Raw genomic sequence first — 22685 nt, 5'->3', positions numbered from 1 at the left:
CCCCTTTTCCCCCCCCCCCCCCCTTTTTTTTTTTATATATATATACTCGTTTGTGTTGGTATACTTACACAATGCTACAGAATTCCATAAGACAACCCAGTACGGCATGTCCTATGTACTGGGTCGTAATTGTCGTTTCCTGCAGGGTCCGAAGACAAACCCATTCAGCGTTCGTCGTATCCGTGAGAAGCTCGATGCTGGTAAGGAGCATTGCGAGACCTTTCTCAACTACCGGCGAGATGGATCACCCTTCATGAATCTTCTAATGGTCGCGCCACTGTACGACAGTCGTGGCGTGGTTCGCTACCACATCGGCGCTCAGGTCGACGTCTCTGGTCTTGTTAGAGACTGCTCTGGCCTCGAATCTCTTGAGCGACTCGTCGAACGCGAAACTGTCGAGGGAAGTACGGACGGCTTCGTTAGGATTCACCGCAAGAATGGCCAGACCAACAGCAGTACCGACGCGAAAGAAGACGAGGCAAAGAAGGACGAGTTCCGCGAGCTCGCCTCGATGTTCTCCCTCCAAGAGCTCAAGACAGTCCGTGAATCTGGTGGCTCAATGCACCGTGTGCATCAGTCCGAGGCCCCGGACACCGAGGGGGTATCCAATTGGCACAAGCCTCGCCTCCTCATTCGTGACGACGCAACCATCGACCGCCGTGACTCGGATCCAGTGCTGCAGTACTCGCCGGTGCATAGCTCAGCCAGCGGCAAACTGGCCGGCGTCTATGAGCACTACCTCCTCGTACGGCCATATCCGTCGCTACGGATCCTCTTTGCGTCCCCAAGCCTCCGGGTCCCAGGAATGTTGCAGTCCAACCTCATGTCGCGCATCGGCGGCTCCTCCAAAGTCCGTGAAGCTATCGCCCAGGCTTTCGCCGATGGACATGGTGTTACCGCCAAGGTGCGCTGGCTTAAGTCTCGCGTAGACGCTGAGGGCGGACGTGCTCGCTGGATCCACTGCACGCCGCTGCTGGGCAGCAACGGAGCCGTTGGTGTCTGGATGGTGGTTCTGGTGGACGATGAGCAGGACAGCGCATCTAGGGCGCCGCGGGATGCACCACCCGTCGACCGACACATCCGAGGACTTGGCCGCAGAGAGTTCGCCGGCAGTGTGGACGAAATGAGCCTGGATAGCTTTGCTGGCGTTGGTGCCGGGAGTATCGGCGGCGAGTCTGACGGCAGATTCAGCATGGGCGGAAGGGACCCTAGGGTTCCCAGGACGTATAGAAATGATGGCGACTCGTCGTCCTCAAGAGGCCATCGAAGAACCCCAGCGCTGAATGGCCTGGCTATGCATGCAACTGGCCATGGGTCTTGCGGTGACGGAGGCCCAGCGACGCCCAACACTGCGAGGTTCGACTCGCTGTGAGCTATTGCTTGATCTGGAAACGGAATTGATGAGTATTGTGTGATAATGGGACAATGCAGCGATTGCTAAGCGCTAGGAACACGGAGTTTGGAACAGTACATGGTATCGGCGTGCTTCATACCCGCTTTCTTTTGTAAATAGCTTGGAGTAAGTGTATGATAATGTGTACCAATCTAATGATCACCACATTAATCTGTATCGCTTGGATGGAATACCGCATGCCACGAACTTATGTACAACACCCTCCCACTCGCTGCGCCTCGTAAAAGATAACGCTCACTGTCAACCCAGCCAGTTATCTCTAATTATATTATATGTAGTTCTCAAAGATTGGAGTAGAGTTACGAGATGCAGGAATATTTTTTTTCCATCAAAGTCAGGCTATATACAATAGCCTAGATACAATACAGTGAAGTAAAGTCAAGCAAAGTAAAGAATATCTTATAAGATATCCGATGGCTTAGTTTTGAGTTGTGAGGCCACCGTGTTGTTTGTCCCAAGGAAATACCGGTAGTCTATCCTATTTTAAGCAACCTTGTTGTACATTTCAGCCTCATCTGTCCATGCCGACTGAGACCGACTGAGACAGTTCAGGAAAGGCGTGATTGGTAGACTTTTCGGTTCCTCAGATAAAGTGGTGTATTCGGATCATGGCTCGGAAGGATTACCACCTCCTTTTCGGCAGCGTACTGCTTAATGCGTTTTATAGTATCCAGCGCTGTCTCCGGTGCCTCCGTGACCCCATCCACTTCTTCTGCGTCCAGCAGATCCAAACCATATGTCGCATCCGCCGGGAGAAAGTAGGTTGTGGAGTTCCCATCGTGTGAGTCGCCGTAGACAATCAGCGATATGTGACCCGCAACGTGACCAGGTGTGCTGACTGCTAAGATGCGGCCATCCGTAGTGATCTTGCTTGAACTCTCCCATGGCCCAACAGCCTCATCGGTCATCTCCAAAAGCCTAGGTACAAAGTTTGATGGCCATCGCTGAGGATTGCAACCAGCTAATGTGGCAGCCACAGGGCTTTCTCCGAATGTCTCCCAGTGTAGTTTGCTAACATAGACGGGAACATCTGGCGCACTGCTCAGCAACTCCTCTAGCCCACCTGCATGGTCACCATGCAGGTGACTGAGGATAACGGCCTGTAGCTCTTTCGGCTCGACACCAAGCCGGCACAGCTGTGTTACGATGCCGTCTTCGGGTTGTATTTTTGTGCGAGCAAACATGCTGATAGGGCTATAGAAGGGGGAAAACCCTGGATCATTGCAGCAGGGCGATTCTCCAGTATCAAAGAGGATAGGGCCCTGCGGATGGGAAATAAGGAAGACCCCTATAGGCAAGTCGTTGGACCAATGGCTATCGAGTAAGCACCGAAGGCGTCGCATAAGCACGTTCCGATTGCTTGGAGGCTGGTTCCTCATGGATGGGCGGATTTGGACTGTGCCGGTTGAGAGAAAGGTGAGTGTCACACTATCCTCATTTCTCCAAATCGATTCTGTCATCTTGGTAGCCGCAAATTATGGCTGCGCATAACGAGTTACATTGGCCTGCAAAGAAGAAGAAAACAATAGAATGTTGAACAAGAGAATACTTGAAAGCCAGAGTAGAATCAGGATCAGGGTCGAAACAATAGTAACAACCAGGCCTGGCGAGTCTAATGTATATCAAGGTATTTCATTGTGATATTGGAGGACATGGGAATGAGAGACTTCGATTGCGGGTCGTATCTTCCAACGCTTTCTGGAACGGAGATCGAATGTCACGGGTGAAGCCCGGTGGAGATCGGGGCTCCGTCGGCATGATGTATTTTCCCCAACTCCGGCTTTACGGCGTAGGCGAACACATTCACGGACTAGTCAAGCAAACACCTTCGGCGCAATGATACGCCGACTGAATCATCGTGACATCTGAGGAAAAGGCTTTGGCAGAGGAACAGAGATTTGCACCCGAAAATGATCAAATGCGTCAATTTGCATGGTGTGGAAGTCTCAAGAGAATCATTGGCAATGGTTATCTGCAATCCACGCAGAGACATTATCTAAGTACATAAATTAATATTGTACAAATCTCATTCAAACATAGCCTTACTCTACCATCCCTGTCAGCTCTGCTTTTTTTGCATCAGTGCTCACCTTGGTAATTCTGGAAGGTGTATTTGGTGATGTCAGCGATCATATATTCAAGAAAGGCATAAGTCATATCAGGTTGCCAATTGGCTATGCATTCATCCTCTAGCATCATATCTTGGGATCATCTGAGACGGCACTTAAATCTTGTGACAAAAGGACCTCCTCGCTCAAGCCCGAGGGGAATGATTATACAAAGACAACCAACGTGTGGCCGTTTGCAGAAATCCGAACAATGGGAACTAATCGAGCTCCAACTAGCTTCTTGAAGTGGGTTGAAAGTCAGCACACGAGAAAACTCACTGCTTGATTTTGTTAGGTCGTGGCCTACTCGAAAATAGCACACCCAGCCAGGAACGAAGTAACGCAGCTATAATGGTCTATCGTGACAATAAGGACTGTGGGTCTCGGCTTACATTTGGCGTGGAACTTGAATTCACAGTAGCCTTTCTCCCAGAATCCATAGCAGACCCGCACCCGGATGGCGAGAAGCGTAGCATCGAGATTGGAAAGCCACTGAAGGACTTTGTTGCGCTTCCCAGACCGCCACCAGGCGGTAAAGTTCAACCATCCAGAGAGCAACGCTACCAACTTCGAGATTGGGAACCGGATAGGGATTATAATGAGCGGGACGATCCGTCACTCGACCTCATGAATTATTCTAAGGAGGGTCCCCATATTCGTCATCGCATCGCCAAGTTTCTTCGAGAGAACGGTATCCCCGCGATTAGCGACTCGGCAGACGATGAGACGGAGAAGGAATTACAGGATCATTGGCGAAACAATGCCGATCGCTTAGGCTTTACTAATAAGGATGATCTGCCTTCTACCTGGGAGGAATCAACAATTTGGGTGGTTGACACAGACACCAGCGTTGGAGAGAGTATTAATGAGGAGTACGATTGGAGCCCCGTGGAGATTAAAAGTCCGATCCTCTATTACGACGACTGTTCGGTAGATCTCGTCAAGCATATTGTCAACCTGCTGGTTTCCGAATTTCGAATTGTCATGAATAACACCGCAATGCTCCACGTCCATGTTGGACGGGGAAGCAAAGGATATTCATTGAATAACCTACGAAGTAAGTACCGTCATATTGTTTTCCTGTTTTATAACCCCACGAAGGAATATAGCACCAAACTTGTCGGATCACGCTCAGGTAAAACAGATAAGGAGACGGGGTCATCGAGGAATACTACTTCCTAAGAGAACACAATGCTGACTATTCATAATTAGTGATAGCATCTCTACTCTACGCGGCAGCCCCTCGGATCGACCAACTTCTACCCGTCTTTTGCGGGCCTTTGACAGAATGGGCACCCGGGATCCGAACGCATAGCCTGATGACGAACCTGGATGAAGAGGACGCCATGAAGGCACTCAAATATCAGAGGGAGCCTCTGCCAGGTGACGCATTCATGACTCAACCCGCAAAGGCAGACTGGAACGACCTGTCTGTTAGCCTAGATCCGTACCATACCGACCCGTCTCCTTGGCATATGCCAAACCATCCTCTTCTCAGGCAGTGGAAGGGCCACCAGCGCGCAGCAGTATTCGGAGTGAATAGGATTTGGCAGGCATCGGATAAAGAAGAGTTGTATGCGAATGTTGGTATGGTATATCAAGATCCGTACAGTTTCCTTAGGCCTTACCGAGGCTCTTACAATTTCGACAACTGCTTGTTGCCGGATATGAAAAAGGGTACGGTGGAGTTTAGACAACATCCGGGAACGATGTCAGCCACCGCGATCGAGCATTGGATCCAAGTCACTGCAGGGATCGTGAACTTCTGCGTCCATGCCGACTTCCTGGACGTGATCGCTCCTGTCCTGAGGCAACTCGAACAGCCGGATCCGAACTCTGAAAAGTCTTTTCTTATGAATGAGCCTCTTGCGAAGGAGAAAAAGATCAACGTCACAAACACCCTGCACGCCATGGAGGACGATGGCTATTCCGTATACGACTTTCTGTGGGCTATTGGTTTGGGGGCTCAGGCCGAATGGTACGAGCAACAGGGTCTTCACCCCATGCCGCCAGACTTTGTCAGGATCCCAGGCAACAATTCCAAATCCGTGAGGATCCCAGAGAACGTACGCGTGAATGGAGGCTTTGAAGGATCTGGTGCTTCGCCATCACCTGAGGCGGGTTCACCAGAGGCATTCGACAATAAGAGAAAGACATAGCGATGACGAATAGGACCTTTCTCCAGCTTTCCCGAGGTCGACTCACGATCTCTGGATGCTGACTCGAAGCCTCGGTCTGTACATGCTAGTCAAATTGGGAGTATGGGTTTGTATGTGAGTGACTTGAGAAGAGGCTTCTTTGACTGGAAACCTAAGGGTTGGCCAGAAATGGTGCTCAGTCTTCGCGTATTAGCACCTTTGGGCGTCACGTCGTGAATAACACCCGCTTCAAGGGGGAAAAATGCAAAGGAAGAGGAAGCATGAGGCTGGGCCACTATGCCGTAATCTCTGGTTCTTGACTGTGAATTGTCGCGAGATGCAGTAATTGGAAGCTGCCGGAATCGGCTCTCTCGGGAAATTACCTGGGCCGTACCGATATTATAGGCGGGAGCTAGTGGACCAAGCATCTTAGCGACATGCGGAGTGCCTGGGGATGTGCGGGGACGGGTGTGTGTATCCACCAAAAGTTGCCGAGATAGTGAGATCTAGCCAGCTCCATGTTCCCGGGGCCGTGGAAAGGGAGCCCTAAACTTATTTCTACTTGTTCCTGCTTGCCTACAAAGGGAATCCGTGTTTGTACAAGTACCCAGCCGTTCAGTTCGCTAGTCCGATAATCAACTCGCTATATACAAGTTGTTCAATCAGCACCACGGACACTGTGCGTGGCGCGATCCTATCATATCACGAGCTACAGCCCCAACCGAGCCGGCTAATTCGTGAGTCTCACTATTTCTACAACTATCCGACCCATGAAGGGAAGACTCGACCTGAAGATATCAACTGACATTTGTTTGCGTAGAGCTCTCACTGTACAATGGCAACCGCAATACCAAGAAAGTTGTGGGAACATCCCAACCCACAGGAAACCCACATGCACAAGTTCATGCAGCAAGTGAACCAAAAACACAGTCTCGCGCTGAAGGTTAGTGAAGCAACGGTATGACCAGCTCCGCGAAAACCGGCTGCTGATCCGGTCTTAGACCTTCTGGGACCTCTACGAATACTCCGTCTCTCGGCGCTCTGAGTTCTGGACGGACGTGTTCGAGTACACAAACATCATACACACAGGCTCGATCAAGCGGGTCGTGGATGAGAGCCAGCTCATTGACAGCGTCCCTCGGTGGTTCGATGGCATCCACCTCAACTTCACCGAGAACATCCTCTGGACGCGGAATGCTACTGACCCGTCCAACCACCACGGAACTGTTGGCAAGGAGGACAGCAAGATCGCAGCCACTGAAGTAAGGGAGGGCGTGAGTGAGATCAGGCAACTGACATGGGCATCTCTTCGTAAGCTAGTTGGTCGATATGCGTCAGCCATGCAGGCCAGAGGAGTGAAAAGGGGAGACCGGATCGTCATCGTGGCGGCAAACAGCATCGAAACCCTGGTGGTGATCCTTGCAGCGAGCTGGCTGGGTGCTATGTTCAGCAGCAGCTCTACCGACATGGGTGTGTCGGGCATCCTGCAACGGACAATCCAGATAAACCCGAAGTATATCTTCATGGACGATGCCGCCTTGTACAATGGCAAACGCGTCGACCTACGCCAGAAGATGACAGAGATCGAGGCTGGCATGAAGGGTTGCGACGAGTTCCAAGGTATGGTGTCAATTCGCCGGTTCCAGGAGGCCTTGGATATTTCCAGTGTTCCGCGGACCCAGACACTGGAGGACTTCTTGAGTGCCCGCACGTCGAAGCCCCCTCCTATTGCTCAACTCGCATTCCATGAGCCAATCATGATATGCTATTCGTCTGGAACGACCGGGATCCCCAAGGCTATCGTGCACTCCGTGGGTGGCATCCTGCTCAACTACTCGAAAGAGGGTGTCATCCATGAGGGCATGAACTCTGATTCGGTTTCGCTGCAATACACAACTACGGGGTGGATCATGTACCTGGCCAACGTTGGACAGTTGCTCGCAGGCGCGAGAGTCGTGCTCTACGATGGCTCACCCTTCCAGCCCGACTTGCAGACCTTTGTCAAGTTGATTGGCGACCAGAAGGTCACCAAGCTCGGGATCAGCCCTCGCTGGATGCATGAGATCGCAAAGGCCGGCATTTCTCCCCGTGAAATCACCGACCTGTCGAACCTCAAGGTGGTAACGTCGACTGGTATGGTGCTCTCGGATCAGCTCTTCGAATGGTTTTATGAGAAGGGGTTCCCGGCCCATACGCACCTTGCCAATATCTCTGGAGGAACTGACATCGTAAGCTATTCCAACTGGTCTTTTTGATCTGACTAACACTATTATAGGCTGGATGCTTTGGCCAGGGAAATCAACTGACGCCAGTCTATCTCGGTGGAACGCAAGGGCCCAGTCTCGGTACCCCTATTGCGGTGTACGACTCATTGCTGCCCAATGGGCCCGGAAAAGAGGTACCAGATGGGACACCGGGCGAACTTGTCGCCACAGCCGCTTTCCCTCACGTCCCCGTGTACCTATGGGCGGACAAGACCCCGGTCGGTGTTAAAGGGTCGAAGTACCACTCCGCCTACTTCGCGCGCTTCGACCACGTCTGGGCACACGGCGACTTCATCGTCATCCACCCCGTGACGAAGAATGTGACGTTCCTCGGGCGCGCCGACGGAGTCTTGAACCCGAGCGGCGTGCGGTTCGGGTCTGCCGAGGTCTACGGCGTGCTGGAGCGGCACTTTGCGGACCGCATCGTCGACTCAATCTGCGTTGGCCAGCGCAGGCAGCAGGATAACGACGAGAGCGTCATGCTGTTCCTGTTAATGAAGCCCGGTCACCCTTTCGACAAGAAGCTAGTACTCGAGGTCAAGGAGGCGATCCGCAGAGACCTGTCCAAGAGGCACGTCCCGAAGTATGTGTTTGAGACACCGGAGATACCCGTAAGTCGAAAGTCTTCTATCATTTTAGAAGATAAGAAACTCATATAATGGTGCAGACAACTGTCAACCTGAAGAAGGTAGAATTGCCCGTTAAGCAAATCGTCTCGGGCCATATAATCAAGCCCAGCGGCACACTGTTGAACCCGAACAGTCTGGATTACTATTATCAGTTCGCTAAGGACGAGGTTTTGAAAGCCGGCAGGGAGAAGCTATAAAGAGGTCAGAGGGCAAAATGCAGTGGGAGGCTTTTCAGCGTTGCAATAGACGACATAAGCGCGCGCGCGCGGCTGACCGTTTCGGGGGAAGTTATAAATACACCTTACTTAAATATCAACCTTCCACCCTCTATCTTTAGTTGAAATTAGTCTCCGAGGTTTGCGTTTCGCAGGATTGATAACGTCGTAATACACTGCCATCGAGCGCTTCTATTCTGCTTCCACGACCAAGGCGCCGCCTTGTGTGTCCACAGCCAATGCCACCCACCAACGTGGCGAGGGTATACGTCCAGTCTGACCTGGATCCTATTCACAGCACGCGCTTCCAAAAACACCGCTTGAGCCTCACGAGGAAAGAAAGCAGCCCGATCACTGCCTACCTACCTAGATGTGGTTCGCTCTCCTTACGAACAAAGAAACTATTCCACCCCGTTCTCCTCCCTCCATTGGCCACAATGCGGGAATTGTTGGTCGATGTGCCGCTCTTCTTTGTCCACCGCCGCGACATCGACTATGAACCAACGACTGAATGGCGCCACGCTGCGGGAATTTAAAGAAAGGCGCTCAGCTCGTTGGTAGACGTCGCGCGCTTTGATGGCGGAGGCAGACACATTTTCATTGACCTCCTGCTGTTTCCCCCGTCCAGGACCGCTTCGGGAAGCACACCGGAGTCAAGATAGATTTGCTGCGCAGCAAACTATGTTACGTCGAGCACAGTCATACCACTTTTCCATTTATATTGAAGACACTACAAGAATAGCGAGGCCGCTGATTTTTTGCCGCATACGTCCTGGCTGGGGACGTCATATTCGCCCGAGACCACGTGGAAGGAATCCCATCAGGATCGGGACAAGGGAAGAGGGAGGAGGATCGAAGGAAGCAGCCAATGAGCCACCACCAACACCTGTGCGAGCCGCTCCCCAACGCCGCATCCAAGCACAGTCGCCCGTCGCCGCGCCGTGACGGAGCCGGCGCCGCTAGCCATAAAGACCCTGTCCACCCCAGTTCGAGCCGCAAGTTCCGCGGCCTCAGGAGGAGTTTCCGACGCGGACGAGAGCAGCGACAGACACACCAACACCCTAATAGCGCAGAGAATACGCCAAGAAACACACTTTCACAGCAAAAACAACCCTCCGGGCCTCCCCAGACTGCGGGCCTGCCATTGAGTCCTGGCAGAGGGCGGCATGAAAGGTCCTTTGCCTGGCCGAGAATGCCCAAGGAAGAAGGCCAAACAAGAGAAGACTTATCAGATGGACCGAGGTATAAGCCAGGTGAATGGCAATCCGGGACACAGGATTCAGCGAAGGACACCCCTGCGCCGGGCCGGGAGGAGAGAATACCCGCGAACTTTTCGAGAAAGCCAAGCAGTGTCGATAGTATCCATGGTTATAGCCCATCGAAAGTATCGACTATATCGACCGGCTCGCGGTTCGTGCCTTTTGCCATTGACGAATCGTTGAGCTGGAGCTCGGCGTCCCCAAGCATGACGGCCATGCCATCGCCGGCAATGAGGAAATATAGCACGACAGGAGGAGAACACGGAAGTCTTCAGCTACTTCCATCGACGGTGTACAAGCCAGATCAGGGTACCGTCGGGGACGTTGATTGCAAGGGTGTTACAACAATGTTCGTATCTCAGCGGTTATCTAGGCCATTTTCCACAATCCTGGAAGCGCCGCATGAGGAGGACAAGCAGGATCACCAAGCAGCTTGGGAGGACGTGCCTGAGCGTACACCTGAGCTCATCCCGGATACAGGCACAACATGGACGACGCATCGCGGGTCAGACTCTTCTCAGGAACCATTCGAGTCGTTCTGGCTAGACAACCCCCAGGACGCACCCGAAGAACCAGCAATCAAGGGAAATGCTGACGCGAAGGTAGTTGGCCAACAGCAGTCTCTCGATTCGAAGGATCTGCCCCCGACGCCAGGGCTCGAATGTCCTGGCTGTAGAATAGGCGGTACGACCCCCAAATCATCCAGCTGGGATACGCCGAGGCAAGAGCACCAGGGTTCTCTCCACTATCCAGAGGAAAAAGAGAGTGGTTTTTGCAATGCATGTCGCCTCGGAAGCCTGTTGCCTGATAATATCAGCCGTTTCACCATGCTGATCTCGCCGACGACACCAGCGCATGACACACCGCATATGCTGGCGCCGATTATACACAAAGCAGCCGAGGCGACGAGTAAAGACACAGGACACGCCAGGAGAACGCCGCTCGACAGCAAGTTCAGACTAGGTGTGCCGTCCGAGAGCAATTTGGCGAGTCGAAGACAGGCCGACGTGAATGTGGATGCACCTCCGGTTCCCCTCGCTTCTGCCTCGTCATCAACACGAAGGAAACCCAGTTTGGGCCATGTGGCTGAGTGCTTGCCGCCTTCGCACCTGGCAGAACAGTCAAGCAAGCCGCCCGAGAAGCCGGCTGTCCAGGATAAGAGCAAATCCCCCAGCCAAGAAGAGGGCGCAATATACAGAATCAGTAGATCGAGCAAAAGCGATAACAGGCCAAAACCTCCCCGCCTGTCGACACTGATCGGAGAGCGCAGCCTTTCCAGATCTAACGCCCAAAATAAGGGCCACCCCTTCAATAGTGTCATCGGTATGGTGAGCGCAGCGATAGAAGACTGGGAGGCGGACCTCCTCAAAGAGTACGGGGCTGAGACGCCTTTGGAGCCAGCGCCCTTGACGCCAATAACTCCCCTAATGATAGAGACGCCGAGGACCAAGATATACAATCTCTGTAAACGAGATAATGGCGACTTCTAGGAGCGCACCGAGTAATACTCTTGTACCGGTGTAGAAGAAATGCAAGAACGGGAAAAGCCGATAGTGATGATTGGAAGAAAATGCAATGCATTGATGGAAAAACTCATCTTTCATGGAACCCAATGTGCCACGTCTCAAACGCCTGTTGAAGTGACAAGCAGTAGAACGCCTCTCCTATGCCAAATATGAATACCGTGCCAATATCTCGCTAACTCCATCCTGCCATAACTTGCCCCCTTGTCCGCGCCTGCTTTTTGGGGGGGAATATAGATCGTCCGCCAATTTGCTCTACTCTGTCTCCACGGCGCTACCGTCTCTCCTACACACACCGTTAGCAGTCTATCTCTCTCTGTATATATTTCTCTCTGTCTCTCCCTTCTGGAAAAAGGACACCTCGGAGCCTGCTGGTCCCGAGGCAGAACGGAGACGGCGCGCGAACTCACGGGATGTAGGTGATCCGGTACTCCTCCTCGAGGACGGTCTTGACCTCCTCGGGCAGGGTGCCCGAGACCTTGGTGGCGTAGACGCCCTGGACGTAGTTGTCGAGGCGCTGCCACTTGGCGACCCAGCTCCGGGCCGGGTTGGCCAGCGTGATCAGGCCCTCGAAGACCTGGGATGTGCACGTCTCGATCGCCTCCGGGTCGCCCTTGAGGTGCAGGAACTCTTCGCAGTTGGGGCAGCCTTCTTGCCTGAAGCGCTGTGGACGGGGCGCGAACTACGTGTCAGCAGATGGTTCGCACTCTATGGACGTGCCGGGAGGCGGAGGAGGAGGAGGAGGAGGAGGAGGGGAGCGTCGCTCACAGTTTGTGTCATCACGATGGAGCAGACCATGCAGGCGCGCAGGTAGCGCTGCTGGCCAGGCGCGACAAAGTTGCCGCCTACTCGCTCCATGGTGCAGAACGGTCAGAATCGGATGTGTCGGTGGAAGGAGTTGGGCCAGGTGTTTCTGATGACGTTCGAGAGGCCCCGAATATTCGAAGAACCGGTCGGAATGATCGTTTTGCTGCCCGGGAGGGATGACGGGAAATAAGTCTAGCACTATTGCTCGGTACGAATTGAAAGCTGCCGCCGACTTGACTTGGGGTACAGCAACCTGACGGGCTGGGGGCGGTAGGGGTGTCTCTGGCTTTAGCGCTGCCTCGTCGCAAAATGCATCTAAGCAGACACTTGAGCCAACTGAGCTGATGTGGGGGTTGCTGCAGTCCGGGGAGCTGGGACTGTGAAGAGGAACGAATAAATTTGTAGTCTTGGAGCAAGGCTTGCAACCTCCCCTGCGACCAGGTACCAGGTGAACTTATTGGAGCTGCATGAGCCAGTGAAACCGTTCTATAACCAGACTTGGGGCAATATTTCAGATCATTCTTAGAGAGAAATACCTCGGTCACCATGGCGGACGGGGGGGAGACAACACTGGCCAGCATCACCAGCACTGCTGCCGCCACCAAATCCCACAAGGCCCAGGAGCTGGCAGCATGCACAATAAGAGCGCCGCCATTCTCGTATGCCCACCTCGAGGTCCTCCGCGACTCGGCGCAGCCCGCGGAGCTGGACGCCATCCAGGTGCGCTCGTACTGCACGGCGGCCCTGAAGCAGTTCCTCGGCATCTCGGGCACCGCCATATCTGTGGACATCCTCAGGGTCGATGGCGCCGCCTGCTGGCTGAGGATACCGCGAGACGACCTGGCTGCCTTTGCCGCCGCCATCACGGCCTGGCAAGGGACCTACGAGGGCGGGCTTCACACGACGCTTCGCGTGAAAGGCTGCTCCGACTGGCTGGGGACTCTGGTCGGGCGGCAAGGGGAGGACCAGATGTGGGAGGGCTGATGAGGGCTGATGCCTTGGGCACATGAAATTGGTCACTTGGGAAGTCCATCTGTCGTCCATCATCCAGACGCAGCAAGGTGGAGGAAGAGCCAAGAGAGCTCCTTCAATTTCATTCATCGGGACATCTTCTGAGGGTATGTTCAACGTCCTTTTTTCTCTGTTCCCGTTTATCCCTGAACGCCGTTGCTTCCAGATCATGCAATCCTATATGCAGAAATGCCACACCATCCTATGAACACACATGTCACATCAAATTCATGAATGGAGTTTTCGTCTACATCATAGACATTAACGAGCTGTTAGCGTATGCCCTGTGAGCACCGTTAGCTACCCGTCATCTGAACGATTCGTGCACACGGACGGAATGACTTACATGGGCTTGATGTCCGGGTGAGGGACCGCGTCGAATTGGTTGAACTGCAGCTTGTAGTCGGAGCCAATGTTGATGTATGCACCGCGGTTCTCCGTTTGGTCGCAGTACTTGGGCGCCGAGAAGACTGGTAATCAAATGAGCGACATGTTTCATCCCGCCAGACTCTGGACGCCTTACCTGTGATGCACTTTCCTCCGTGCTCCTCCTCGTAACCGTCCATGCGGACCTCGTGGCTTCGGATGATGGCATCGAGACCGTTGTTGTCGCAGAATCGCTTGGTCACGTCCGGACCGAATTGCATACCCACACCGCGCTTGCTGGGGCCTCGGCCTGGGGCGGTCTGAGGATCCGTCCACAGCATCTCCATCATCAAGCCGGCCTGGCCAGGTTGTCGCTGGGCGTGACGGTCAAGCTTCCGGATGTCGTCGAGGGTGACCTTGTCGTCAGAAAACAGACCACCGTGGAGGACTAGGTACTTGTCTCCGATCAAGGTAGCTAGAGGCAAAGCCGAGAAACTCTCTGAAAACAGCTTGAAAACACTGCGGGACTCGTTAGACTTGCAGGGCTTATCTCAATCACACATGGCTCTGACGTACCGTTCGTTATACTTGGCCTTGCACTCGCCTTCAAAGCCGTACACCTTGTTCATGTCATCTGTCTCGTGGTTGCCTCGGTTCAGGAACATGCCGTGGGGCCTTAACCACTTGTAGGCGTAGAGCAGGAGCGCAATCTCGGTCGACCAAGATCCTCTGTCCACAAAGTCACCGTTGAACAAGTACCAGTGCTTGTCCGTAGGCCGGCCATTGAGCCTGAAGAGCTCCAAAAGATCGAAGTATTGACCTAGAAGATGTTAGGGCCTTCGTCAAGAGTAGTCCGCGAGGAGTCTTACCATGCGTGTCACCGCAGACCGTCAACTGAATGTCCTCGGGAACCTTCATCTCCACCATGGTGGGCTCGTCATAGACCAGCTTCTTTGCAGCGATGACGATCTGGTAAACGTATTTCTTGTGAATCTTCTTGCCGTTCTTGAAGCGCTCGATCATGTCGTCAATAAACTCCTGGGTCATCTCATCACCCAGCTTGACGCCATCGTAATCGGGCTCAATGGCCATGGCATCCAAGTCGAGGCCCTCTGCCGCCGAGGGTTCGTCTTGGAGCTCGATGGCGGCGAAGAAGTTCAGCTGGCGCACCAGCTTCTGGCACTCGGCCAGCTTGACCTTGGCATCCTTGTTGTTCGGGTCGAGCTTTGTACACTCCCTGAAGTCGGAGAGCGCATCCTTCGGCTTGAGGATGGCAGAATAGGCGATGGCGCGACGGAAGTAGGCCTGCGAAGCACAGTCGCATTAGTGGCGATGTTTCCGGGCTGGCCTGGGTCTATAGGGGCTCGGAATATACGAACCTTGACAAGCTTGGGGTTCAATTCTATGGCCTTGGTCGCATCTGCAATGGCGTAGCCGTACGCTTCGGACTTGATGTTGGCCTGGAGGACATCTTGTCAGTCACGCGAGCACACTTGGGGGATGAGTGGGGGGCGGGCGTGCACACCTGGGCTCTGTTCAGGAAAAAGGTCGGTTCTTTATCGTTCAGCTCAATGGCCTTGGTGTAGAGATCGATCGCCTTGGGCCAGTCGTGGGCTGCAAAGGCCTTGTTGCCGTCATTCTTCAGGGCGAGGGCCTGGTCGACAGCGGAAGCCATGATGTCGATGTCGGCGTTTAGATATAGAATCTCGTGGAAGTGCGAGACGGTACGGCGGTACGGCGGTACGGCAGGGGCTCCGGGGGTCGCGAGGGGATTCCAGGACCTGGGCTCCGGGTGTGATGGTGTCGGCGACTCGAGAAAGTTGAGGGAGGCCGTCGGGTTGTGCTCGGGGCGGCGTGGCGACAACAGCACAAGTCGTTCTCGCACGAATATTGAACTGAACTGAACCCTGGGCTTCGATGCTCTTCCGAACGCGGGCGGGTCCTGGACTCGGCCAGAGCCAGAAGCGTCGAAATGCTTGTCGGGCGCTCGGGGCGCTGGCGGGCTGGCGGGCTGGCGCAGGGCGGTACAGGGCGCTACAAGGGGCCCGCCAGGGGTTCTTTTGTCTACCATAGTACTTCGAGGCGGGGGGCTACCTAGTTAACACAGTGATTGAGGTACCTTGGCACCAAAAAAGTTGACCCTACTGCTTCGAGTCTAGCGCCCGCGTTACTGCTGCCCCCCCATCGCGGGGCATCAGAGAGAGATTCGAGTGAAAGAGCTGGGTTCGAAAAAGATTGGCAGCGAGGTCGAACCCCAAGAGCAAAGTTCACACGTCTTGTCTGCACAAGGATCTCACGCCATGTCAGAAGAGCTCAAGGACGAGGTTGAAGCCATCAACTCGATATACGGCGACGGCTGTCTGGTGCCATCCGGCGACAGTCCCAGCATCTACATTTTGACGCCGCCGGGAGAGTCCTCGTCGCTGCGCATCGAGTTCTCTGCCGACTATCCCGCAACGCCCCCCGTCGTCATTGGTACTAACAGCACCGGCGAACATGGGAAGCGCGGCGAGGCTGCCAGGGAGCTCTCCCTGTTCAGAGACGTCGTCGGCAGCGTGTACGAGCCGGGCATGGTCTGTCTCTTTGATGCAATCGAGGAGCTGAAGCGGCGTCTGGAAGAGGAACAGGAGGTTGTCGATGGCGACTCCGAAGAGGAGGCCGGGCCCGCGGTTCACAACGTCAAAGAGCCTCGCCAGGAGTCTCAGGCCGGTCTGGATGTGCTCGGCATGCCGGAGCCGCCGTGGATACTGTCGGATCCTTTCGTTGAACTCAAGTCGACCTTCCTAGCCCGCTGCGCACCTGTGTCTTCAACTTCAGAGGCAGAGGCATATGTTCAACACCTGCTGGCTACAGATAAAAAGGCCAGGGTCGCCACCCATAACATGACGGCCTGGCGTATCAGGGGCCCAAACGGCACTACCTTCCAGGACTGTGACGACGACGGAGAGACGGCGGCTGGCAGTCGCCTCTTGCATCTAATGCAGCTCATGGATCTCTGGGACGTCATGGTCATAGTATCCCGCTGGTACGGTGGCCACAAACTCGGGCCCAGACGGTTCGCACTGATCAACCAGGCCGCAAGAGACGCCTTTGTCAAAGCTGGGGTTGTCAGTGAACAACCCAGTAATAAGAAGAAGGGCACCAATAAGAGTTGAGTTTTGCTGTACTACTTGCCTTGCCTTGCCTTGCAACACGGTACAGCTAGTCTAGCTGAGGTATAAGCGGCCCGGCAACGGGATGCATCCCCAAGTTACCCCACATTCGACTTCTCCAACATGCTGGCTCGCCTCACCAGCGTCAATAGTCCAACTGCCTCGGTTCTCCAGTTGTCTCCAAAGACCCCCGCGGCTATTCAGTTCCGTCAATCAAGAGAGCTTCGATTGCCTCTGGTGTAAAGCGACACGTTACTATCCGAAAAGATGTAAATTCTGGCTCCTCCCTCAATTCCAAAAAAATTCAACCATAGCAACCACGAACGTGCTTCTCCCTCCAGCACCTGTCCCTTCGTTGCCAAGAGGGTCACTATGGTCGGTGCACCACCCCTTCAAGGGCTCAAGGTCCTTGAGTTCGCTGGTCTAGCGCCAGGTAAGTCTGGAGATGGCTGCCAACTGTATTTCACACACTTATACACAAATGTAGGTCCTTTTGCTGGTCTTCTGCTCTCGGACGCTGGAGCCAATGTCCTGCGCATTGACCGGGCCATCCCAGGCAAGACGCATACTCGCGGCGTCGAGGTGCCACCTACAGAGGACTTGCTCACCCGGCACAAATCCTCCATAGCTGTGGACCTCAAGTCGCCAAGCGGCATATCTTTGATCAAGGAGCTCGCCAAGGCTGCGGACGTCATCATCGACCCTTTCCGGCCCGGCGTGTTGGAGAAGCTGGGGCTTGGACCAGATGTCCTGTCAAGCATCAACCCGCGCATCATATACGGCCGCATGACGGGCTTTCGCCGCGATGGCAAGTACGCCGCCATGGCCGGCCACGACATCAACTACCTTGCCGTCTCGGGCGTGCTGTCGCTTCTTGGTCGGGATGGGGAGAAACCGCACCCGCCCTGGAATATCCTCGCCGACTTTGCCGGTGGTGGCGCCACGCTGTTCCAGGGCATCCTCCTGGCCGTGCTGTCCAGAGAGAAGACGGGAAAGGGCCAGGTAGTCGAGGCAAACATGGTCGATGGCGCGTCCTACCTTGCGACCTTCCCGCGCCAGGCCCTCAAGACCCCCATGGGAAACCAAGGCCGGGGCAGGAATGTGCTGGACGGCGGGTGCCCCTACTACGACACGTACGAAACCAAGGACGGCAAGTACATGTCTGTCGGCGCCCTGGAGCCCCAGTTCTACGCCGTCCTGGTCCAGGGCCTGGGGCTCGACGAGTCCTGGAACGCGCGCCGCTACGACCGCGCCCACTGGCCCGAGATGAGGGATCAGTTTGAGAGCACCTTCAGGTCCAAGACCCGCGCCGAGTGGGAACAGGTCTTCGACGGCACCGACGCCTGCTGCGCGCCCGTGCTCGAGTACCCGGAGCTCGAGGCCGAGCCCGGCAGGGAGGGCGACCAGCGGCCCGCCGTCGCCCTGCGGGACACGCCGCTGCTGGCCGTGCACCAGAGGGCGACCGACCCCGGCGCCCAGGGCCAGGGCAGCGGGGCCCCCGGGGGCGGCTACGTGGGCCAGGGGCTGCGGCCCGGGCAGGGCGGCGAGGAGGCGCTGGCGAAGTGGTTCGGGCTCAAGCAGGGCAAAGACTTCGATGTCGAGAGGGGTGGGCTGGTGTTGAAGGATAAGGCGAGGTTATGATGTAGAGTCTTTGGGTTTCCGTACCCGAGGGTATAGGAGACGGCACTAGCGCATGCCAGGTCATTACTTCGTTCAGCAAATATATATCCCACTATACCTAACAGATCTACTCCAACCGCTTAGACCTGTCTTGCCTTTTTTGTGCTCGGAGTGCACCAATAGGACTTGTTGGGCATGAGTGACATAGCCTATTCCGTCTGGGTATATATATAACGTATCATTAGTCACTGGATGGCATTTGCGTGTGCCTCTACGTATGAAGGTAGAAGCAAGAATCTCGGGCCAAGCTTGCATGTTCACTGTGAGGCGGTTGTAAGGGGACCAAAGGGAGTTCAAGTGTCTTAGCATCTTATATTCATCCATCTACCAGCAAGCCTCCCTCCTTTCTAAATTTGAAGTGATTCGATACGACGGGGGGGTTTGATCTCCTCGGAGGGGCCTAAGACTGTCGTGGCCGCCCCTGGGGGCGCCAGCCTACCAGAAAAAAAGTGACACAAACTCCGAGCCGAGCGGCCCTGGCCTGCGGGATACGCTGATTATTCCTCTTCCGCACGACCGTTACCCGCCAGCTCATGATAAGCCCGGTCCAAGCAGTCCTCCCGCCTAGGGAACGCCAAAAGTGCTTAGCACGCCCTGCCGCTCCATGTGAAAGCCTTTCTTCTCTTGCCGATGGGTGGTATCGAAAAATGCTGCAATCTGAGAACCATTACACCTCCAGCTCGACATGCCCTCATTCAAGCATTCTGCAAGTCTCAAGAGCTTGGCGGTGTCCTTCAAACAAGATACACCAAGCTTCTTGCAGTAACAATAACACTCATAAGCTCGTTTACTGGACCTGGCTAACAATCTCGCTAGCCCTGCCGAGCGAGTCAACCATCTGTTGACACTCTTTCCGTCGGCGAACAGTGTAGTCGGACTCCTTCAGCAGGTCGTCAAGGGTATCTTGGCGGTACATATTCTCGAGGAGCTCTCTTTGCATCTCATCCTTGGTAAACCTGTCTGGGTTAGCGTCTCGTTTTGAAGGGCAATGAGCTCGTAAAACTTACTGGACAAGGGTAAGCATAATGGCCTTGGGCACCATGTCGATCATGGTGCGCTTGACGATGTTATAGTAGGAGGAGATGAGCAACTTGATGACCTCTACCTCGATGTTCTCGCGCTCAGAAAGGGTACCGGAAGCCTTCAACATCGGAGGCGGGGCCTCCATGGCGGCCGCCTTCTTCTTGTTCTTGGCGGCGAAAAAGCTGCCAAAGAAGCCCGAGTTGCTCGAGTCCATACCGTCGAGGGTCGGGCTGGCAGTGCGTGCTGGGGTGGCCGAGGCAGGCATGGGCTTGCCAGTCTTGGGGTCGACCTGCACGGGCTTGGCTCCGTTGTGACGTTCGTTCACGAGGGCCATGGCTCGGTGACCGTTGAGGAAATCGGGGTGTCCCGTGTTGATATAGCAGGCCTCCATGGCGACGAGATCCTTCACAAGCTTGTTTGTAGGCTCCATGGCCTTCTTGAAGAAACCGATGACTACGCCATGGACAGTCTCCTTCAGGGAAGGATATCTCCGGTAGAGTGCCTTGGTCAGCAGCTGGGTAAGAATGCGCACCAGCTCATCGTAGACGAGCGACACACACTTCAAGCTAGGCTCTTCGAGGCGCTTGATCTGCTGCTTAACAATAAGCTCGAAGGCTGTGGTTCCGACAAATAGGGCTGGCGAAGAACCGGACGAGTTGTAGAGAATGGTTCGGATATCAACATCCTTGACCATGTCGAAGGGATCGACCGCCTTGACACCGTTTGCGTACAGCTCATGGAACACGAAACTGATTCTGGCTCCACCGGACAACTCTGTGCTTGATAGTTCACCGTTGTTTCCTTCCAGCACAGTCCGCCACTCATTCGTAAACTCTGTAATTATGTTGAGCACGATGTTGGAGCTGTTGCCGAGCATAGAGGGACCAAGGCTATCCAGCTCGGCGGTGTACTTCTGCAAGGAGCTCGCGATCCTGGCCTTGATGTCGGGAAGGGTTTGTTTGATGTGCATCATGAGAATCAAGTTGAGCTTCCTCGCAAGATAGGGGGTACCGCAGTAGGAGCTCTTGTTGCGGTAGGCCTTGTGGTTCTCGAAGAAGTTCCTCTCGGCCTCGAGGGACTGGTTGATGGGCTTCTTGTTGTCGATGTCCCTCTGTCCTCTGTTCACGACGGGGACGTAGCCCAGGCGCAGAGGGATAATGCGGCCGGCGAGAATATCGACGACGTCGGTTCCCTCGTCCATCAGGTCGACCTTGGTCAAAACACCGATGGTCCTCTGTCCCTCCGGGTCGACCTCGCGGGCCATCTTCAGACCGTCCGAGTTGGCCAGATCGATGTTGGCGGCAGTGACGGCGAGAATGATGGCGTTCGACTTGCCGATGTACTTGAGGACCATATCACGGATCTGTCTCTCGATGTCGCGTGGCTGGTCGCCGACGGGCACCTTGGTCAGACCGGGAAGATCGACCAGGGTCAGGGTCAGAACGTTTGGCGAGTAGACCCGCAGGTTGATGGGGGCGGGCGAGATGCCGGCATTCTTGCCCACCTTGGCCTCGGTCTCGCGGCTGATCTCGTCTCGGATCTTGTTGAAGTCGTAGAACTTCTGGCCGGGGACGTGCAGGAACTCGCCCCATTCGTCGGGGTTGGCAGCCTTGTCGGTCGAGTTGGCGACGTCCTCGTTGACGCCGTTGGCCTGCGCCGTTGCCGGACGGTTGATGAGCTGGAGGACCAGCGGCCGCCTGGTGACGATGCCAGAGCCTCGAGGCAGGAAGTCCCTTCCCACGATGTTCTCGAGCACCGAACTCTTACCGCTGGACTGGGAACCGACGACGGCTATTTGGGGGAGGTCGATGGGGTTGTTGACGCCGACGGTAGCGAAGACATCCTGGAGCTTGTTCACAAGCCTGAGGGGGGCAACAGTGTTAGCAAGAGAAGGGCAGGAGAAGGGCAGGAGAAGGGCAGGAGAAGGGCAGGAGAAGGGCAGGAGAGCGGGGAGCATGTGCGTGATGGCGTCCGAGATGGGGAAGTGGACAAGCTGGCGCAATAGCAACAGCAACAGCGCAGTGCAGCGCATGGGAGTGCAACGACGGGGCAACAACGTACTTGATGAGGGCGGGATCTGAGATACCGCCCTGTGTGCTCAACGACTCTGCCATGGCGAGGAATGTGGTTCTGCCTCAAGGCCTCCGAGTTCGCTTTGGCCGGGCTTGATGGCTGACGGTATGCTGGCGTCGAGGAGATCGCAGTCTGCGAGGCGAAGGCGGGAGTGAAGGCGGGAGTGAAGGCGGGATGTTGATGGTGTGTGCCAGTGCGGTCAGGGGGGCCTAACGGGGCGATATCGTCGTCAGATGACCCGCGCTAGATGCGGACGGCGACTTGTTCTGGCGGCGGAGAGTTGGGCGTATGTGCTCGGCGACGGGAGCAAGAGTGAGGTGATGGTATCAGCACGGGGGCGTATTACGGGGTGAACACGGTTCACGGAGATGGTCTGGGTTGGGATCGGGTTGGGGGTGGTGTATGCACGGCTGGTTTGGGATATTTATTTGAATCACTGCGCAATGTCATGTCATGGGCATGGATGGGCATGGGCGGGCATGGGCTAGGTAGGCTTCAGGGTTCACGCCAGAAACCAGGGCGGAGGGGCGGAGGGGCGCTCAGGCAGGAGGTAGGTCCTGGGCTGGGCTGTAGGTACCTCAACCTACCACCTGTTCATTACCCAGGCGCTGTACCCAGTCACTCAGTCTACCTACCTAAGTACTGTAGGGGTTTAGCTGGCTGTTACGGAACTCGTAAGTCACCTATCCCACAGCGCTGGAGCCCTCTGAAAGCCCCCCCCCCCCGGGGCACACTGAGCGGTGGGGGTGTTGGGCCACTTTGGGACTAGCCTGGTTGGACTGCTGGGCTTTGGCTGGCCCTTGCACGTGATGGGCCGGCGGCGATTCAGTGCAGTTGTCTCATCGCTCATCTGCAAGGCTGGCTGGCGCCCCTTGCCGCATCCTGCGAAGTGGGGTGAACAAGGTGGGCTGTCTCTGGCCGCTTGGGCTGGTTGGGCTGTTAATTCTGGTGCCTGAAAGGGGGTCGTCACCTGGCAGCATAGCTGACGACGACGACCTCGCATGGATCGATGAAATTAGGATG

General features: G+C 55.1%; 11 protein-coding genes across 11 annotated transcripts; 7 read left to right on the top strand and 4 right to left on the bottom strand.

Annotated features, from left to right (window-relative positions):
* Positions 1–106: 106 nt before the first annotated feature.
* JN550_006813 (uncharacterized protein) lies at positions 107–1372 on the top strand (the record flags this gene model as incomplete). The annotated part of the gene is made up of 1 exon (XM_049318593.1): positions 107–1372. The coding sequence occupies one exon, from the start codon at positions 107–109 to the stop codon at positions 1370–1372; it is 1266 nt and encodes a 421-aa protein (XP_049171382.1).
* A 590-nt stretch (positions 1373–1962) lies between these two features.
* Positions 1963–2598, bottom strand: JN550_006812 (uncharacterized protein; the record flags this gene model as incomplete). Its single annotated transcript, XM_049318592.1, has 1 exon — positions 1963–2598. The coding sequence occupies one exon, from the start codon at positions 2596–2598 to the stop codon at positions 1963–1965; it is 636 nt and encodes a 211-aa protein (XP_049171381.1).
* Positions 2599–3873: 1275 nt separating this feature from the next.
* Positions 3874–5681, top strand: JN550_006811 (uncharacterized protein; the record flags this gene model as incomplete). The annotated part of the gene is made up of 2 exons (XM_049318591.1): positions 3874–4579; positions 4735–5681. The coding sequence occupies 2 exons, from the start codon at positions 3874–3876 to the stop codon at positions 5679–5681; spliced, it is 1653 nt and encodes a 550-aa protein (XP_049171380.1).
* Positions 5682–6552: 871 nt separating this feature from the next.
* Positions 6553–8750, top strand: JN550_006810 (uncharacterized protein; the record flags this gene model as incomplete). The annotated part of the gene is made up of 4 exons (XM_049318590.1): positions 6553–6603; positions 6662–7888; positions 7936–8535; positions 8592–8750. 4 exons carry the CDS (start codon positions 6553–6555, stop codon positions 8748–8750), a joined length of 2037 nt encoding a protein of 678 aa, XP_049171379.1.
* An 886-nt stretch (positions 8751–9636) lies between these two features.
* On the top strand, positions 9637–11517 carry JN550_006809 (uncharacterized protein; the record flags this gene model as incomplete). The annotated part of the gene is made up of 1 exon (XM_049318589.1): positions 9637–11517. One exon carries the CDS (start codon positions 9637–9639, stop codon positions 11515–11517), a length of 1881 nt encoding a protein of 626 aa, XP_049171378.1.
* A 288-nt stretch (positions 11518–11805) lies between these two features.
* On the bottom strand, positions 11806–12408 carry JN550_006808 (uncharacterized protein; the record flags this gene model as incomplete). Its single annotated transcript, XM_049318588.1, has 3 exons — positions 11806–11836; positions 11961–12214; positions 12319–12408. 3 exons carry the CDS (start codon positions 12406–12408, stop codon positions 11806–11808), a joined length of 375 nt encoding a protein of 124 aa, XP_049171377.1.
* A 495-nt stretch (positions 12409–12903) lies between these two features.
* On the top strand, positions 12904–13341 carry JN550_006807 (uncharacterized protein; the record flags this gene model as incomplete). Its single annotated transcript, XM_049318587.1, has 1 exon — positions 12904–13341. The coding sequence occupies one exon, from the start codon at positions 12904–12906 to the stop codon at positions 13339–13341; it is 438 nt and encodes a 145-aa protein (XP_049171376.1).
* Positions 13342–13615: 274 nt separating this feature from the next.
* Positions 13616–15805, bottom strand: JN550_006806 (uncharacterized protein; the record flags this gene model as incomplete). Its single annotated transcript, XM_049318586.1, has 7 exons — positions 13616–13652; positions 13715–13838; positions 13892–14253; positions 14311–14554; positions 14604–15039; positions 15114–15194; positions 15260–15805. 7 exons carry the CDS (start codon positions 15803–15805, stop codon positions 13616–13618), a joined length of 1830 nt encoding a protein of 609 aa, XP_049171375.1.
* Positions 15806–16034: 229 nt separating this feature from the next.
* Positions 16035–16889, top strand: JN550_006805 (uncharacterized protein; the record flags this gene model as incomplete). Its single annotated transcript, XM_049318585.1, has 1 exon — positions 16035–16889. The coding sequence occupies one exon, from the start codon at positions 16035–16037 to the stop codon at positions 16887–16889; it is 855 nt and encodes a 284-aa protein (XP_049171374.1).
* Positions 16890–17258: 369 nt separating this feature from the next.
* On the top strand, positions 17259–18527 carry JN550_006804 (uncharacterized protein; the record flags this gene model as incomplete). The annotated part of the gene is made up of 2 exons (XM_049318583.1): positions 17259–17319; positions 17374–18527. 2 exons carry the CDS (start codon positions 17259–17261, stop codon positions 18525–18527), a joined length of 1215 nt encoding a protein of 404 aa, XP_049171373.1.
* Positions 18528–19353: 826 nt separating this feature from the next.
* On the bottom strand, positions 19354–21703 carry JN550_006803 (uncharacterized protein; the record flags this gene model as incomplete). Its single annotated transcript, XM_049318582.1, has 3 exons — positions 19354–19522; positions 19574–21451; positions 21651–21703. The coding sequence occupies 3 exons, from the start codon at positions 21701–21703 to the stop codon at positions 19354–19356; spliced, it is 2100 nt and encodes a 699-aa protein (XP_049171372.1).
* Positions 21704–22685: the final 982 nt, after the last annotated feature.

Source organism: Neoarthrinium moseri (assembly GCF_022829205.1).
Source record: "Neoarthrinium moseri strain CBS 164.80 chromosome Unknown scaffold24_Wmoseri_CBS_16480, whole genome shotgun sequence".
NCBI classification, from domain to species: domain Eukaryota; kingdom Fungi; phylum Ascomycota; class Sordariomycetes; order Amphisphaeriales; family Apiosporaceae; genus Neoarthrinium; species Neoarthrinium moseri.
The sequence above is the reverse complement of the archived record's forward strand: the minus strand, read 5'-3'. Positions and strand labels throughout refer to the sequence as shown.